Source organism: Somniosus microcephalus, chromosome 5, assembly GCF_052327205.1.
Source record: "Somniosus microcephalus isolate GS21.2 chromosome 5, FLI_Smic_1.0, whole genome shotgun sequence".
Taxonomy (NCBI): Eukaryota; Metazoa; Chordata; class Chondrichthyes; order Squaliformes; family Somniosidae; genus Somniosus; species Somniosus microcephalus.
The window spans coordinates 267,259,378-267,277,227 of NC_140991.1; the positions used below are offsets into that span (position 1 = coordinate 267,259,378).

The 17,850-nt window shown below is 45.4% G+C and overlaps 1 protein-coding gene across 1 annotated transcript in view; it reads right to left on the minus strand.

The window, feature by feature from the left end:
* Positions 1 to 5,152, minus strand: part of mboat1 (membrane bound O-acyltransferase domain containing 1) — a 185,626-nt gene extending 180,474 nt beyond the window's left edge. Inside the window, exon 1 of the mRNA XM_085988926.1 lies at positions 4,898 to 5,152. Within this exon, the coding sequence (XP_085845052.1) occupies positions 4,898 to 4,987 (90 nt within the window). The 5' untranslated portion in view covers positions 4,988 to 5,152. The remainder of the gene's footprint in view (positions 1 to 4,897) is intronic.
* Positions 5,153 to 17,850: the final 12,698 nt, after the last annotated feature.

Sequence of the window (17,850 nt, forward strand, 5' to 3'; positions counted from 1 at the left end):
TTGATCTGTTTTGTGGGTGGGCCCAGTTCAAGCGCTTTTCTTTTTAAACCAGTGTAAAAGATCACGGAAACTCGATGTGTGCTGGACTTGGGCTTGAAATTGCTCGATCTTTTATGCTGGTTTGGCCAATTTTGGTAAAACAAGCGCAACCGAGCGGAAACGCTACCCCAATGACTCCACATCCCAACTTGCAACTCCTTCCACACTAGATCCCAGTGGTGCTCCTCTGCATACATGATAAGCAAGTGATTTTTAAAAAATATCTCAGCAACGCGGATGGCTTCACATAACCTTAGCTCATGTCCATCAATAGCATCAAACCAATATTTGACCAAACTTCAGTATTAAAAAAAAAATCACTGCCAAAGTACAAATGCACCTTTAAAGCAAAAAATAAGGATGCCTTGCAGTGATTAGGAGACCGTAATCTGAATTGCCATAACCCTACAGTAATCATGGAAGCAACAAACGGGAGGAGGTGGCTCCATGAATATCCCCATAGAGCCCAGCACGTGGGTGCAAAAGACACGGCTGAAATGTTTGCAACCATCTTCAGCCAGAAGTGCAGAGTGGATGATCTGTCTCGGCCTCCTCCTGAGGTCCCCACCATCACAGAAGCCAGTCTTCAGCCAATTCGATTCACTCCAAGCGATATCAAGAAACGGCCGAGTGCACTGGATACAGTAAAGGCTATGGGCCCCGACGACATCCCGGCTATCATGATGAAGACTTGTACTCCAGAACTAGCCACGCTTCTAGCCAAGCTGTTCCAGTGCAGCTACAACACTGGCATCTACCCGACAATGTGGAAAACTGCCCAGGTATGTCCTGTCCACAAAAAGCAGGACAAATCCAACCCGGCCAATTACCGCCCCATCAGTCTACTCTCAATCATCAGCAAAGTGATGCAAGGTGTCAACGACAGTGCTATCAAGCGGCACTTACTCACCAATAACCTGCTCACTGATGCCCAGTTTGGGTTCTGCCAAGACCACTTGGCTCCCAACCTCATTACAGCCTTGGTCCAAACATGGACAAAGGAGCTGAATTCCAGAGGTGAGATGAGAGTGACTGCCTTTGACATCAAGGCAGCATTTGACCGAGTGTAGCACGAATGAGCCCTAGTAAAACTGAAGTCAATGGGAATCGGGGGGAAAACGTTCCACTGGCTGGAGTCATACCTAGCACAAAGGAAGATGGTTGTGGTGGTTGAAGGCCAACCATCACAGCCCCAGGACGTTGCGGCAGGAGTTCCTCAGGGCAGTGTCGTAGGCCCAACCATCTTCAGCTGCTTCCATCAATGACCTTCCCTCCGACATAAAATCAGAAATGGGGATGTTCACTGGTGACTGCACAGTGTTCAGCGCCATTCACAACTCCTCAGATAATGAAGCAGTCCATGCTCGCATGCAACAAGACTTGGGCAACGTCGTTCAGGCTTGGGCTGATAAGTGGCAGGTAACATTTGCGCCACAGAAGTGCCGGGCAATGACTATCTCCAACAAGCGAGAATCTAACCACCTCCCCTTCACAAGTCCAATCCGGCCAAGTATCACCCCATCAGTCTACTCTCAATCATCAAAGTGATTTGAGGTGTCATCGACAGTGCTATCAAGTGGCACTTATTCACCAATAACCTGCTCACCGATGATCAGTTTGGGTTCTGCCAGGACCACTTGGCTCCAGACCTCATTATAGCCTTGGTCCAAACATGGACAAAGAGCTGAATTCCAGAGGTGAGGCGAGAGTGACTGTCCTTGGCAACAAGGCACCTTTTGACTGACTGTGGCATCAAGGAGCCCTCGTAAAATTGAAGTCAATAGGAATCTGGGGGGAAACTCTCCCCTGGCTGGAGCAATACTTAGCACAAAGAAAGATGGTTGTAGTTGTTGGAGGCCAATCATCTCAGCCCCAGGACATCACTGCAAGAATTTCTCAGGGCAGTATCCTAGGCCCAATCATCTTCAGCTGCTTCATCAATGACATGCCCTCCATCATAAGATCAGAAGTCCCTACATGCATCCAGCAAGACCTGGGCAACATTCAGGCTTGGGCTGATAAGTGGCAAGTAACATTCGCACCAGACAAGTGCCAGGCAATGACCATTTCTAACATGAAAGAGTCTAACCACCTCCCCTTGATATTCAACAGCATTACCAGTGTCAAATTCCCCACCATTAACCTCCTGGGGGTCATCATTAACCAGAAACTTAACTGGACCAGCCACATACTGTGGCTGTAACAGGTCAGAGGCTGGGTATTCTGTGGCAAGTGACTCAACAAAGCCTTTCCACCATCTACAAAGCACAAGTCAGGAGTGTGATGAAATACTTTCCACTTGCTTGGATGAGTGCAGCTCCAACAACACTGAAGAAGCTCGACACCATCCAGGACAAAGCAGCCCGCTTGATTGGCACCCTATCACCCACCTTAAACATTTACTGCCTCCACCACCAGTGTACCGTGGCTGCAGTGTATATCATCTACAAGATGCAGTGCAGCAACTCGCCAAGGCTTCTTCGGCAGCACCTCCCAAACCCGCGACCTCTACCACCTAGAAGGACAAGGGCAGCAGGCACATGGGAACACCATCACCTCTAAGTTCCCGTCCAAGTTACACACCATCCTGACTTGGAAATATATTGTTGTTCCTTCATCGTGAATGGGTCAAAAACCTGGAACTCCCTCCCTAACAGCACTGTGGGAGTACCTTCACCACACGGAATGCAGCGGTTCAAGAAGGCAGCTCACCACCACCTTCTCAAGGGCAATGAGGGATGGCAATAAATGCTGGCCCCTTGCCAGCAACGCCCACATTCCGTGAATGAATAATAAAAAAAATTTCCTTACAACACACAAAACATTTAAGAAAGCAAAAGTACACAGGCACGAGATTTTTAAATATCTTTATTTTTTATAAAACAAATTCATCAACAAAATTTACCACAGTATTTAATGCACATCACAAAAAATCAGGGTTTTTGCCAGTCACATCACTATTTTTATGTGATCATCTCCCTGTACAGCAAGTGCGATAAGGTTCTGAAATGTACTACAACTTGGTTCAATAGATTTTTATGAATCATAAAAACTTTATTTCAGCAATTTTGTATATGACACCCTAATCGAGTAAAAGGGTGTTTATATTCAAAAATACAACCGAGACATTTTTCACTATTTTCCATCAGGCCTACCTTTTTCTATCTAAATTGAAAAGTCCTTTTAAGAGACAGTAAAACATTACAACAGAAGTTATAGAAAGAGAGATTGAACTGCTAGTCTAAACTGGACAAAGCCAAAATTCTCAAGCGGAGCATGCTAGAAGATCCTATCTCAAATATTGTACAAAAATACAAGGTTTTCAGTCAGGTTTACACCCCTAATGCAGCACTAAAACGGCCCTCATCAAAATCATAAATAACATCCTATGTGACTGTAATCATGGTAAACTATCACTCCTCATCCTTCTCGTCCTGTCTGCAGCCTTTGACATAGCTGACCACACCATCCTCCTTCAATGCCTCTCCTCCATTGCCCAGCTGGGTGGGACTGCCCTCACCTGGTTCCATTCCTATCTATCCAGTTATAACCAGAAAATCACCTGCAATGGCTTCTCTTCGCACTCAAGTTACCCCCCTCAGCAACACCATCCGAAAACACATCAGGTTCCACATGTATGCCGACGACCCTCAGCTCTACCTCACCTCCATCTCTATCGAACCCTTCCACTGCCTCAGATTTGTCACGCTGCTTGTCCAGTAATGAGCAGAAACTTCCCCCAATTAAATATTGAGAAGAGCAAAGCCATCGTCTTCAGTCCCCGTCACAAACTCTGTTCCCTAGCCATCGACTTCCTGGCCACTGTCAGAGGTTGAACTAGACTGTTCGCAACCTTGGTGTCCTATTTGATCCTGAGCTAAGCTTCCAACCCCATATCCTGTCCATCCTCAAGACGGCCTACTTCCACCTCCATAATATCACCCATCTCCGCCTCAGCTCATCTGCTGCTGAAACCCTCATCCACATCTTTGTTACCTCTAGACCTGACTATTCCAATGCCATCCCGGCCAGCCTCCCACCTACAAACCTCTAAACTTGAGCTTATCCAAAACTCTGCTGCCCATATCCTAACTCGCACCAAATCCTGTTCACCCATCACGCCTGTGCTCACTGGCCTACACTGGCTCCCGGTCAGGCAACGCCTCAATTTTAAAAATGTTATTCTTGTTTTCAAGTGACTCTATGGAATCGCTCCTCCCTATCTCTTAACCTCCCCAGCCCTACAACCCTCCAAGATCTCTGCGCTCCTCCAATTCTGGCCTCTTGCAAATCCCCAATTTTTTTCGCTCCACTACTGCCTAGGCCCTAAACTCTGGAATTCCCTCCCCCTTTAGAACGCTCTTTAAAACCTACCTCTTTGACTAAGCTTTTGGTCATCTGTCCTAATATCTCCTCTGTCAAAAGGTTATCGACCTGGAACGTTAACTGTGTTTCTCTCTCCACAGATCCTGTCGGACCTGTTGAGCATTTCCAGCATTTCTTGTTTTTATTTCTAATATCTCCGTATGTGGCTCGATGTCTAATTTTGTTTGACAGCGCTCCTGTGAAGCGCCTTGGGACATTTTATTACATTAACGGTACATGCAAGTTGTTGTTTGAAAAGCCAACCTTCAGGCAACACTTGCTGAAGATAAGCCACCTCACAGAAACCTCCGTTCGTTCGTTCATTCATTCATTCTGAGGCACTATCACTTCTAACGCAAAACGTGTCAATGTGTCACTGTGGGCAACCTCTCTGCAGTTACTAGTCAGATATGCTGTATCGGAATGCACAACGAACTGAAGAGCTGGAGAATGAGAACAGATCACTGAGGTTGCGGGACGAGGGTCTTCTTACCTGGTCCAGCGGCACATTGACGAGGACGCTGAGTGGGTGTAACAATCTGGAACCCGTGGTTCGAAATGGAATGCTTGGCGGTTCTGCCATTCTACATGATTGTGACGGGCTCTCCTTCTAACGAAGTATCAACGACGCCGCATAGAACGTCACAGTCGCAAGCCGCTGCCGCCAGCGCCTGACGAAGCGCGGTCACTGACAACCGCTCTCCTTCCGTTGACGCGTGCGCTTCAAACCTTCCCTCCCCCTCTCACCGACCCCACCCAACCCAGCGCCGCGCCCTCAAGACCCGCTTCACCCGCCGCCTCTCATTGGCTGCGGCGGGGCTGGTGCAAGGCATGCGAGTGGCTGCCGAGGCTCGAGCTTCTGATTAGCTGGCGCAGGCGTCGCTCAGCCTCTTTCTGCTGAGGGTTGTGTTGGTGCACCTGCCTTTGAAGGGTCGGGTTGATGTCTTTTCGTGGGGTGTTGGAAAATGGCTCGTGACATTGGGTTCACACGTAGCTTAATTGTGAAATAATACGCGCACCAGCACGAAGATTCCTAAGTAAGAAGTTAACTGGAAAAGTATTTTAAAAGAAGCGGCTGCAGAGGGAGAACCAAAGCGAGAGTGGTTCCAGGAATGAATGCTTGGTAACGTATCCCAGGTTACGGCTCCGGAAGGGGGTTGTTGAAGATGCAGTTTTAGAACCATATCTGCGGTGTTACCTGTTGCTGTAACCTGGGGTAAACCTGCCAATCTCCAATTGCCATTACAATTTTGGTAAACTTCCAAGCGGAGAAGAGTTTTAAGTTCACACCCTTCTTGATCTAATCGAGGGCCACCTCGGTGTTAATCATTTCGCAGATCAAACATAACTCGCACATTTACAACACTAAGCCTTTAATTGTTGGTTTACAAACACATCAGTCAAGTGGTGTAATAAACCGCATAGCACCTGTAAGACGCTATAGTGATTTTAAAAAGTGATTCTTAAAACAAAGTTTGTTAAAACACTGCAGGTGCTGCTTTAAAGTTGCATAGTCAAAGAGGCACTGTATTTGTCTTTGTTGAAGAGTTTGGCAAACATTTCCCCTGTCTGTTAAAAGTTCCCCAAACACTGACTGTAATGCGATGGCATGTTTGCCATATATTTGGTCATTTATTCAATGCAATTCATGCCCTTGTGTTCTATTCTCTCACCTAGTTTTCACATTTATCACAGAAAAGAGCCACATCAGAAACGTAGAACAGCAGAACTGCCAAGTGTTTAGTTTGCATATAATTTCGCAAATGAAGTTCAACACAGATAAATGTGAGGTATTACATTTTGGTAGGAAAAATAGGGAGGTCACTTCTTACTTGGAGGGTGCAAGTCTAGGTGGGGTAGAGGAACAAAGGGATCTCGGAGTACAAATACACAAATCACTAAAAGTTATGCTAAACCTGTATTGAACCTTGGTTAGACCACACTTAGAGTACAGCATACAGTTCTGGTTGCCATATTATAAAAAGGATATGGAGGCACTGGAGAGGGTGCAGAGAAGATTTACAAGGATGATATCAGAAATGCGAGGATGAAAAACAGGATGAACAGGCTGGGTCTCTTTTGAAAAAAGGCTGAGGGGTGACCGAATAGAGGTCTTTAAAACTATGAAAAATGTTGATAGTGTGGATACAGAGACTGTTTCCGCTTGTGGGGAAGAGCCTAACTAGAGGCCATCAATATAGGATAGTCACCAAGAAATCCAATGGGGAATTCGGAAGAAACTTCTTTATCCAAAGAGTGGTGAGAATGTGGAACTTGCTACCACAGGGAGTGGTTGAAGCGAATAGTATAGATGCATTTAAGGGGAGGTTGGACAAACATATGAGGGAGAAGGGAATAGAGGGTTATGCTGTCAGATTTAGATGAGGAAAGACTGAAGGAGGCTCGAGTGGAGCATAAACTCCAGCATGGAGTGGCTGGGCCGAATGGCCTGTTTCTGTGCTGTATAGCCGATGTAATCCTATGCATGTAAAACCACAGGTTCAGTTAAGCATTCAGCTTGACCAGGTAAATCAGGAGTCCCTCCTCCTGCTGAGTCATTTCAATTCTAACTATATCACTAATGTATCAGACAGTTTCCATCAAAATGATGCATAACTCTTGTGGCTGTTCTCCCTCCATAACGATCATGATGGTACCTTTTCGAAGATGTGCTGTTACTAATACACCAGTCACGTGGGCAGGCAGAAAGCCAAGAACCGTCTTTGAAAACTTTTGTACAACACTGCCCCATTTGCTGCAGCCTTGTATTTCAGCAGATTGGACACCTGCTGCAACATTAACTTTACACTGCTGTTGTGACCTCCCTTGTTCTATTGGGAACTTGGCCTGGAGGGTGTTGCACGGAGCAGTCCCGTGCAATATGGTTTTAAATAGGTTCACGGACTCCCAGGCCGCCTGCCTTTTCTGCGGCCTGGAGGAGTCCGTGTTTCATGTATATATGGAGTGTGAGAGGTTGCAGCCCCTCTTTCATTACCTGAAGGGGCTGCTCCTCGATTTTTGGTTGCACTTCAGTCCCACGCTCTTGATCTACGGTCACCCGGTGCGGAGGGGAGCGGGCAGGTTGGAGGACCTCCTTGTAGGCCTGCTCCTGGGCCTGGCTAAAAAAGCCATCAATTGGTCCAGGCAGCGGGCGGTCGAGGGGGTCGTTCAGCCAGATTGCCTGCCTCTCTTCTGCGGCCATGTTCGCGCCCGGGTGGCCCTGGAGATGGAGCACGCGGTGTCCGCCGGCACGCTTGAGTACTTCCGCGACCGGTGGGCGCCGCGGGGACTGGAGTGCATCATCAACCCGGACAATACAATTTTAATTTGATTTGTTTAAGTTTCATTTGAAGTTTGTTTAATTTACAGTCAAATTTGTTAATGTACCCACCAGAAGAGTACACTGCTGTTGTGACCTCCCTTGTTCTATTGGGAACTTGGCCTGGAGGGTGTTGCACGGAGCAGTCCCGTGCAATATGGTTTTAAATAGGTTCACGGACTCCCAGGCCGCCTGCCTTTTCTGCGGCCTGGAGGAGTCCGTGTTTCATGTTTACGTGGAGTGTGAGAGGTTGCAGCCCCTCTTCCATTATTTGAAGGGGCTGCTGCTCGATTTTTGGCTGCACTTCAGTCCCACGCTCCTGATCTTTGGTCACCCGGTGCGGAGGGGAGCGGGCAGATCGGAGGACCTCCTCATTGGACTGCTCCTGGGCCTGGCCAAAAAAGCCATCAATTGATCCAGGCAGCGGGCGGTCAAGGGGGTCGTTCGGCCCGATTGCCTGCCTCTCTTCCGTGGCCATGTTCGCATCCAGGTGGCCCTGGAGATGGAGCACGCGGTGTCCGCCGGCACGCTTGAGGCCTTCCGCGATCGGTGGGCGCCACGGGGACTGGAGTGCATCATCAACCTGGCCAACCAAATTTTAATTTAATTTGTTAAGTTTTATTTAAAGTTTTATTAATTTACAGTCCATTTGTTGAAACACCCCATCAAAAGAGTACACTGCTGTTGTACATTTTAATTTGTTTTTATCAGAAAGAATGTACTATAGCACCTTTCACAACCTCAGGATGTCCCAAAGTGCATTTACAGCCAATTAAGTACTGTTGAAGTGTAGTCACTGTTATAATGTAGGAAATGTGGCAGCTAATTTGCACTCGACAAGCTCCCACAAACAGCAATGTGATGATGACCACCTGGCTCAGAGGCAAGACTGCTACCACTGAGCCAAGGTTGACCCCTTGTAATAAACATTTTTAGTAGTAATTTCAGTAATGTTATTCCTACACTGCATTGCAGCTCCATTGAGTTGTACCATGGAGTGGTAAAATACAAGTTTATGCCTGTAATTCCTGATGAACGCCTGATCTTAACTCTTAGACAGGACTTTAAACTAATGAAGGGGTGGGAGGATTCAGGAAAGAGTAAATTTAAAAGCAGCGGGAGAAATGTCAAGGCTCTAGAGCAGAATAGAGTTTTGGGTAAAAATAAGCCGAGTGGGTCAAGAAGGGACAATGGTAATAAGGCATCAGTGACCAAGGTGACATCAGGGAAAAATAGAAAAAAGTCAAAGCTAAAGGCACTATATCTGAATGTGAGAAGCATTCGCAATAAAATAGATGAATTAATAGCACAGATAGAAATTAACAGGTTTAATCGAATAGTCATACAGAGACGTGGTTGCAATATGGTCAAGGTTGGGAACTAAATATTCCAGGATACTTAACTTTAAGAAGAGATAGGCAAAATGCAAAAGGAGGAGGGGTAGCCCTGATAATAAAGGATGGGATAAAGACAGTAGAGAGAAAAGATCTTAGCTCTGAAAATCAAGAAGTAGAATCAGTTTGGGTGGTGCTAAGAAACAGCAAGGGGCAAAAAACATTGGTGGGAGTTGTTTATAGGCCCCCAAACAGTAGTTGTAATATAGAGCAGAGTATAAATCAGGAAATTAGAGGCGCATATAACAAGGGTAATACAGTGATCATGGGGGACTTTAATCTACATATAGACTGGGGAAACCAAATTTGCAATAATAGTGTGGAGGACAAATTCATGGAATGTATGCAAGATAGTTTTCTAGATCAGTATGTTGAGGAACCAACTAGGGAACAGGCTATTTTAGATCTCGTATTGTGCAATGAGAAAGGGTTAATTAATAACCTTGTAGTAAAGGGGCCTTTAGGGAAGAGTGACCATAATATGATAAAATTTTATATTGAGTTTGAAAGCGATTTCGTTAAATCCGAAACTAGGGTCTTAAATCTAAACCAAAGTATGAGGGGCAAGTTGGCTACGGTAGATTGGGAAACTACATTAAAAGGTATGACGGTAGACAAGCAATGGCTAGCATTTAAAGAATTAATACATAATTTACAACAAATATACATTCCTTTAAGGCACAAAAACCCCACAGGAAAAGTGATCCAACTGTAGCTAACGAGAAGTTAAAGATATTATTAGATCAAAGGAAGAGGCTTATAATTTTGACAAAAAGAGTAGTAAGCCTGAGGATTTTAGAAATCAGCAAAGGAGGATCAAGAAATTAATAAAGAAAGTGAAAATAGACTATGAGAGTAAACTAGCAAGAGACATAAAAACAGACTTTAAAAGCTTCTATTGGTATGTAAGAAGGAAAAGATTAGCGGAAGTAAATGTGGGTCCCTTACAGGCTGAGACAGAAGAAATTATAATGGGGAATAAGGAAATGGCAGAGAAACATAGAAGATAGGAGCAGGAGTAGGCCATTCGGCCCCTCGAGCCTGCTCCGCCATTCAATGAGATCATGGCTGATCATCCAAATTCAGTACCCGGTCCCTGCCTTCTCCCCATTCCCCTTGATCTCTTTAGCCTTAAGAAATATATCCAACTCCTTCTTGAATATATTTAATGAATTAGCCTCTACTGCCTTCTGCTTTCAGAAATTAAACAAATACTTTGTGTCTGTCTTCATGGAAGAAGACGCAAAACATTTCCTGGAAATAGTGGAGAACCAATTCTCTAGTGAGAATGAGGAACTGAAAGAAATTAGTATTAGTAAAAAAATAGTACTGGAGAAATTAATGGGACTGAAAGCTGATAAATCCCCTGGACCTGATGGCCTATATCCTAGGGTGTTGAAAGAGGTGGCTATAGAGATAGTGGATGCACTGGTTGTCATTTTCCAAAATTCCATAGATTCTGGAATGGTCCCCGCAGATTGGAAGGTAGCAAATGTAACCCCACTATTTAAGAAAGGAGGGGAGAGAGAAAACAGGGAACTACAGACCAGTTAGCCTGACATCAGTAGTAGGGAAAATGCTAGAAACTATTATTAAGGCCGTGGTAACAGGGCACTTAGAAAATAATAATAGAATTGGGCAGAGTCAACACGGAGCTAAGAAAGGGAAATCGTGTTTGACAAATCTGTTAGAATTTTTTGTGGTTGTAACTAGCAGAATAGATAAGGGGGAACCAGTGGATGTGGTGTATTTGGATTTTCAGAAGGCATTCGATAAGGTGCCACACAAGAGGTTATTAAACAAAATTAGGGCTCATGGGATTGGGGGTAATATACTAGCATGTATTGAGGATTGGTTAACGGACAGAAAACAGAGAGTAGGAATAAACGGGTCATTTTCGGGTTGGCAGGCTGTAACTAGTGGGGTACCGCAAGGATCAGTGCTTGGGCCTCAGCTATTCACAATCTACATCAATGATTTGGATGAGGGGACCAAATGTAATATATCCAAGTTTGCTGATAATACAAAGCTGGGTGGGAATGTAAGTTGTGAGGAGGATGCAAAGAGGCTTCAAGGGGATATAGACAGGCTAAGTGAGTGGGCAAGAACAAGGCAAATGGAGTATAATGTGGAGAAATGTGAAGTTATCTACTTTGGTAGGAAAAATAGAAAAGCAGAGTATTTTTTAAATGGTGAGAGATTGGGAAATGTTGGTGTTCAGAGGGACCTGGGTGTCCTTGTACATGAATCACTGAAAGTTAACTTGCAGGTACAGCAAGCAACAAGGATGTCATAGCGCCAACCTGTATGGCTGCTGTTCTACGAGCTCCTCCCCAACTGGTATTTTAATGTTGTATTTAATGTTGTATTTTAATATATCGTACTGTTAGTTTTTTAGTATTCTGCTGTTTAGTGTTTAGCATTCTAGTTTTAGTATCAGTAGTTTAGTTGTTTTTTTAAAAAAGTATTCTACCGTTTAACCGCTCCCGGGCCCCAGCCTAGCCGCTCCCCACCCCCGCTGGTCAGGTCCTGCTCCAGGGCCCAGGCCTCGCCACTCCCCCCACCCTCGCTGGTTAGGTCCCGCTCCTGGGCCCCAGCCTATCTGCTCTCCGCCCCTGCTGGTCACGTCCCGCTCCCGGGCCCCAGCCTCACCGCTCTCCGCCCGCTCCCCCCGCCGGCCAGAACCCGCTCCAGGGCCCAGGCCTCGCCACTCCCCCCGCCCCCATTGGCCAGGACCTGCTCCCGGGCCCCAGCTTTGCTGCTCCCCCCACCACCCCCAACTAGCCAGGACCCGCTCCCGGGCTCCTTCCTCGCTGCTCCTCTTCCAGATCCCGCAGCCAGGTCTCTCTCCTCCCCTCACCAAACCCAGTATGGCGCCGACGAGCGTAGCCGCCGTTTTACGAGCTCGTCCCCAACTTTCCATCTTATTAATTATTTTATTGTTATTATTAAACACTTTTGTACGTACTGTTTCTTCGCTTATCCGCTACGACCGTCAATCACTTCTGGACATAAGATCGTCCAGAGATATAGGACCTACCCCTGATTTTTCGAACTGGGATTCTGCTGCTACTACCATCTACCCTCCCACCAGCTTACCTGACTTCATTAGTGTGATCAGGAAGCGACGACGGTGCAAGCGGAGCAGACGATCAGGTGCATTAGTGAAGCTGAGGCGACGTGAACACCGCCCCCCTCTTCCGAATATTCTCCTGGCGAATGTGCAGTCATTGGACAATAAGCTGGACGAACTCGGGGAGTTCCATGTTATGGAGCTTGAGACCGAGCTTCAGACACTGCGACACATCAGGGAGGGGGAGAAGTTCCTGGACTCTTATGTTTCAGGAGATGGTCACACCTATGAAGTTAATTACTGCAGATGTAGTCCGTGGTCAGGGACAGGACGGTGTGACTACGAGTGAGGAAGGTACAGGGATCCAGGATGTAGTGTTGAAGGAGACGCAGCCCTTGCTCTTGTCCAGCAGGATCGAGGTTCTTACTCCCTGTGAAAGCGGGAGCGGGGACTGCAGGGAGGATGAGCAACCTGGCCACAGCACCGTGGTACAGGGGGCCATTCAAGTGGAGGGAGTAAAAAGAAATGTCGTGGTAGGGGATAGTATCATTAGGGGGATAGATAGGGTTCTCTGCAGTCAAGAGCAGGAGTCCCGAAGGCTGTGTTGCCTGCCCGGTGCCAGGGTTAAGGACATCTCTTCTGGGCTGGAAAGAAACTTGGAGTGGGAGAGGGAGGATCCAGTTGTCGTGGTCCATGTTGGTACAAGCGACGTAGATAGGACAAGGAAGACGGTTCTGTTAAAGGAGTATGAGCAGTAGGGGTCAAATTAAAAAACAGAACCTCAAGGGTAATAACCTCTGGGTTATTACCTGAGCCACGAGCGAATTTGGCTAGGATAAATAAAATTAAAGAGTTAAATGCGTGGCTCAAAGACTGGTGTGGGAGAAATGGGTTTTGCTTCTTGGGACACTGGCACCAGTACTGGGACAGGAGGGAGCTGTTCCGTTGGGACGGACTCCACTTGGCCAGTGCTGGGACTAGAGTCCTGGCGAATCATATAACTAGGGCTGTAGAGAGGGCTTTAAACTAATTAGTTGGGGGGAGGTTTCTAGAGAGCAAATAATAGAAATGACAACAGAGAAGGTCATAGACTTAGGTAGCAGTGGGGGAATTAAAAAACAGAACGTGTCAGGAAGGGACAGAAGGTATGGAGTAAAAAGTAAAGTACTAAAAAGGGAAAAAACAGGAACTAAGTGTTACAAAACATATTTGAAAGTTCTTTATCTGAATGCACGTAGCATTCGTAACAAAATGAATGAGTTAACGGCACAAATAACGACATATGGGTATGATCTTGTGGCCAATACAGAAACATGGCTGCAGGGTGACCATGACCGGGAATTAAACATACCAGGTTATTTAACAACCAGGAAGGACAGGCAGGAAGGGAGAGGAGGTGGGGTGGCTATGTTAATAAAGGAAGGAATCACTATAATACAGAGAAATGATATTGGGTCAAAGGAGCAGGATAGTGAAACAGTTTGGGTGGAGATAAGGAATAATAAGGGGGAAAAAACACTAATGGGTGTAGTCTATAGGCCTCCGAACAGTTGCAACTCTGTTGGACGGAGTATTAATCAGGAAATAGTTGAGGCTTGTAATAAGGGAACAGCTATAATTATGGGGGATTTTAATTATCATATTAACTGGACAAATCAAATTGGGCAGAGCAGCCTTGAGGATGAGTTCATTGAGTGTATTAGGGATGGGTTTCTTGAGCAGTATGTAACTGAACCGACCAGGGGGCAAGCAACCTTAGATTTGGTCCTGTGTAATGAGACAGGATTAATTAAAAATGTCCTAGTAAAGGATTCCCTTGGAATGAGTGACCATAACATGGTTGAATTCCATATTCAATTAGAGGGTGAGAAGGTTAGATCTCAAACAAGCATGCTGAGCTTGAATAAAGGAGACTATGAAGGTATGAGAGCGGAATTGATTAGAGTGGACTGGGAAAATAGATTAAAGGGTAAGACGGTACATGATCAGTGGTGTACATTTAAGGAGTTATTTTACAACTTCCAAAAAAAATATATTCCACTGAGGAAAAAAGGGTGTAAAAGAAAAGATAGCCATCTGTGGCTAAGTAAAGTAATTAAGGATAGTATCCGACTAAAACAAGGGCATATAAGGTAGCCAAATCTAGTGGGAGGATGGAAGATTGGGAAGTCTTTAAAAGACAGCAAAAAATAACTAAAAGATTGATTAAGAAAGGGAAGATAGATTATCAAAGTAAATTAGCAAAAAATATAAAAACAGACAGCAAAAGTTTCTATAGTTATATAAAAAGAAAAAGGGTGGCTAAAGTAAATGTTAGTCCCTTAGAGGATGAGACCGGGAAATTAATGGTGGGAAACATGGAGGTGGCAAAAACACTGAACAATTATTTTGTATCAGTCTTTACAGTAGAGGACACTAAGAATATCCCAACACTGGACAAACAGGGGGCAATGGGGGGGGGGGGGGAGCTAAACACGATTAAAATCACTAAGGAAGTGGTACTTGGTAAAATAATGGGACTCAAGGCGGATAAATCCCCTGGACCTGATGGCTTGCATCCTAGGGTCTTGAGGGAAGTGGCGGTAGGGATTCTGGATGCATTGGTAATAATTTTCCAAAACTCACTGGACTCAGCAAAGGTCCCAGCAGATTGGAAAACTGCTAATGTAACACCCTTATTTAAAAAGGGCAGTAGGCAGAAGGCTGGAAACTATAGACCTGGTAGCCTAACATCTGTGGTTGGTAAAATGTTAGAGTCCATTATTAAGGAGACAGTAACGGGACATTTGGATAAACATAATTTAATAGGACAAACTCAGCATGGTTTCATGAAGGGGAAGTCATGTTTGACAAATTTGCTTGAGTTTTTTGAGGATGTAACATACAGGGTGGATAAAGGGGAACCTAGTGGACGTAGTGTATTTAGACTTCCAAACGGCATTTGACAAGGTGCCACACAAAAGATTATTGCTCAAGATAAAAAATCACGGGATTGGGGGTAATATTCTGGTGTGGGTGGAGGATTGGCTCTCTAACAGAAAGCAGAGAGTTGGGATAAATGGTTCGTTCTCAGATTGGCAACCAGTAACTAGTGGTGTTCCGCAGGAGTCAGTGCTGGGTCCCCAACTCTTTACAATCTATATTAACGATTTGGAGGAGGGGACCGAGTGTAACATATCAAAGTTTGCAGATGATACAAAGATGGGACGGAAAGTAGTGAGTGAGGAGGACATTAAAAACCTGCAAAGGGACATAGACAGGCTAAGTAAATGGGCAGAGATTTGGCAGATGGAATACAATACTGGAAAGTGTGAGGTTATGCACTTTGGCAGGAAAAATCATAGAGCAAGTTATTATCTTAATGGCAAGAAACTGGAAGGTACTGTAGTACAAAGGGATCTGGGGGTCCTGGTGCACGAAACTCAAAAAGTTAGTATGCAGCTGCAGCAAGTGATCAAGAAGGCCAATGGAATGTTGGCTTTTATTGCTAGGGGGATGGAATATAAAAACAGGGAGGTATTGCTGCAGTTGTACAAGGTATTGGTGAGACCGCACCTGGAATACTGCATACAGTTTTAGTGTCCATACTTAAGAAAAGACATACTTGCTCTCGAGTCAGTACAAAGAAGGTTCACTCGGTTAATCCCGGGGATGAGGGGGTGGTCATATGAGGAGAGGTTGAGTAGATTGGGACTCTACTCATTGGAGTTCAGAAGAATGAGAGGCGATCTTATTGAAACATATAAGATTGTGAAGGGGCTTGATTGGGTGGATGCGGTGAGGATGTTCCCAATGAAGGGTGAAATGAGAACTAGGGGGCATAATCTTAGAATAAGGGGCTGCTCTTTCAAAACTGAGATGAGGAGAAGCTTCTTCACTCAGAGGGTGGTAGGTTTGTGGAATTTGCTGCCCCAGAAAGCTGTGGAAGCTACATCATTAAATAAATTTAAAACAGAAATAGATAGTTTCCTAGAAGTAAAGGGAATTAAGGGTTACGGGGAGCGGGCAGGAAATTGGACATGAGTCTAGGTTCGGAATGCTCATGGCCCTGCGGGTAGTGGAGTGGGCCCAGGGGCCGTGTAGCCTGGTTCTGCTCCTACTGTGTTCTAATTCTGTGTTAGATTTCAGGAGATGGTTTTATTCCTGTTCCTGGCTGGGGTGGAGATCGCCTTTACAGAAGGTAAGTACTGTAGAAAATATAGGGACAGAGTGATCTCCTGGAAGAATTTCGATCGCCTCGATGGGTCAGAGAGGAATTTCCCAGATTTTTTTCTCCCAAATTGGCCATTGGGTCTTTATCTGGTTTTTCGCCTCTCCCGGGAGATCACATGGGTTCGGGTGGATGCAGAGTGATAGAAGATTTGAGGTTAGGATCAGATCAGCCATGATCTTATTGAATGGTGGAGCAGGCTCGAGGGGCCGATTGGCCTACTCCTGCTCCTATTTCTTATGTTCTTATGTTCACCTTCCAGCGAGACATTAAGAACTGCAACATCTTGATTTTCACTGAGACTTGGCTTGATCCATCGATACCGGCTTCGGCCATTCAACCAGAGGGATTCAACATTCACCGGCTAGACCGAACAAAGGACTCGGGGAAGAATAGAGGGGGTGGAGTATGCTTCATGATCAACAACTCCTGGTGTTCCGACGTGGAACTACTTACATCTTCTTGTTCACCTGACCTCGAACACCTGATGATCAAATGCTGACCCTTCTACCTCCCGAGAGAGTTCTCATCCGTGATCATTACAGCGGTGTACATTCCACCACAGGCCGACGCAAATAGGGCACTAAATGAGCTGTATGGGACCATTAGCAGGCTTGAAACTAACCATCCAGAGGCTGCATTCATCGTGGCTGGCGATATCAACAAAGCCAATCTGAAGAAAGTACTGCCTAAGTACCATCAGCATATCACCTGCCCAACGTGAGCCAAGAACACACTAGATCACGTTTACACTCCGTTCCGGGATGGATACAAGGCCCTCCCCCGCCCTCCCTTCGGCAAATCAGATCACGACTCCATCCTGCTGCTACCCACCTATAGGCAGAAACTGAAACAGGAAAAGCCTGTGATAAGATCTCTACAATGCTGGTCAGATCAATCAGACGCTATGTTACAAGACTGTTTTGATTCCACTGACTGGGATATGTTCCGGAATGCCTTGGACAATGACATCAACACATATACAGATTCAGTCATTAGTTTCATAAACAAGTGCACAGACGACGTTGTTCCGAGGATTGTTGTATGAACATTTCCCAACCAGAAACTGTTATGTTCATTAATAAATAGACATTCTTATTATGAACACAGCTAGCTTTTGCTAGTTCCTTTATTGAGCACATATGGACTTGTACAGCATCTTGTAGAGGCTTCCATCTTGACTGCTGCCTTGTGGGTAGCCTAGCCTCATGGGTAATGTAGTCTTAATATAATATATAGCTGGGTAGTGTAGTCTTATACATACAGCTATATACAGCTCTACGGCTCCACCTAGTGTCCACTATAGAATGACATGTTATTGATCGTTACAGAAACCATGGGTAAATGGCGATATCCGTGCTATGCTAAAAGCACGGTCCATCCGCATTCAACTCTGGGGACATGGATGAGTACAAGAAATCAAGATACGAGCTCAGAAAAACCATCAAAA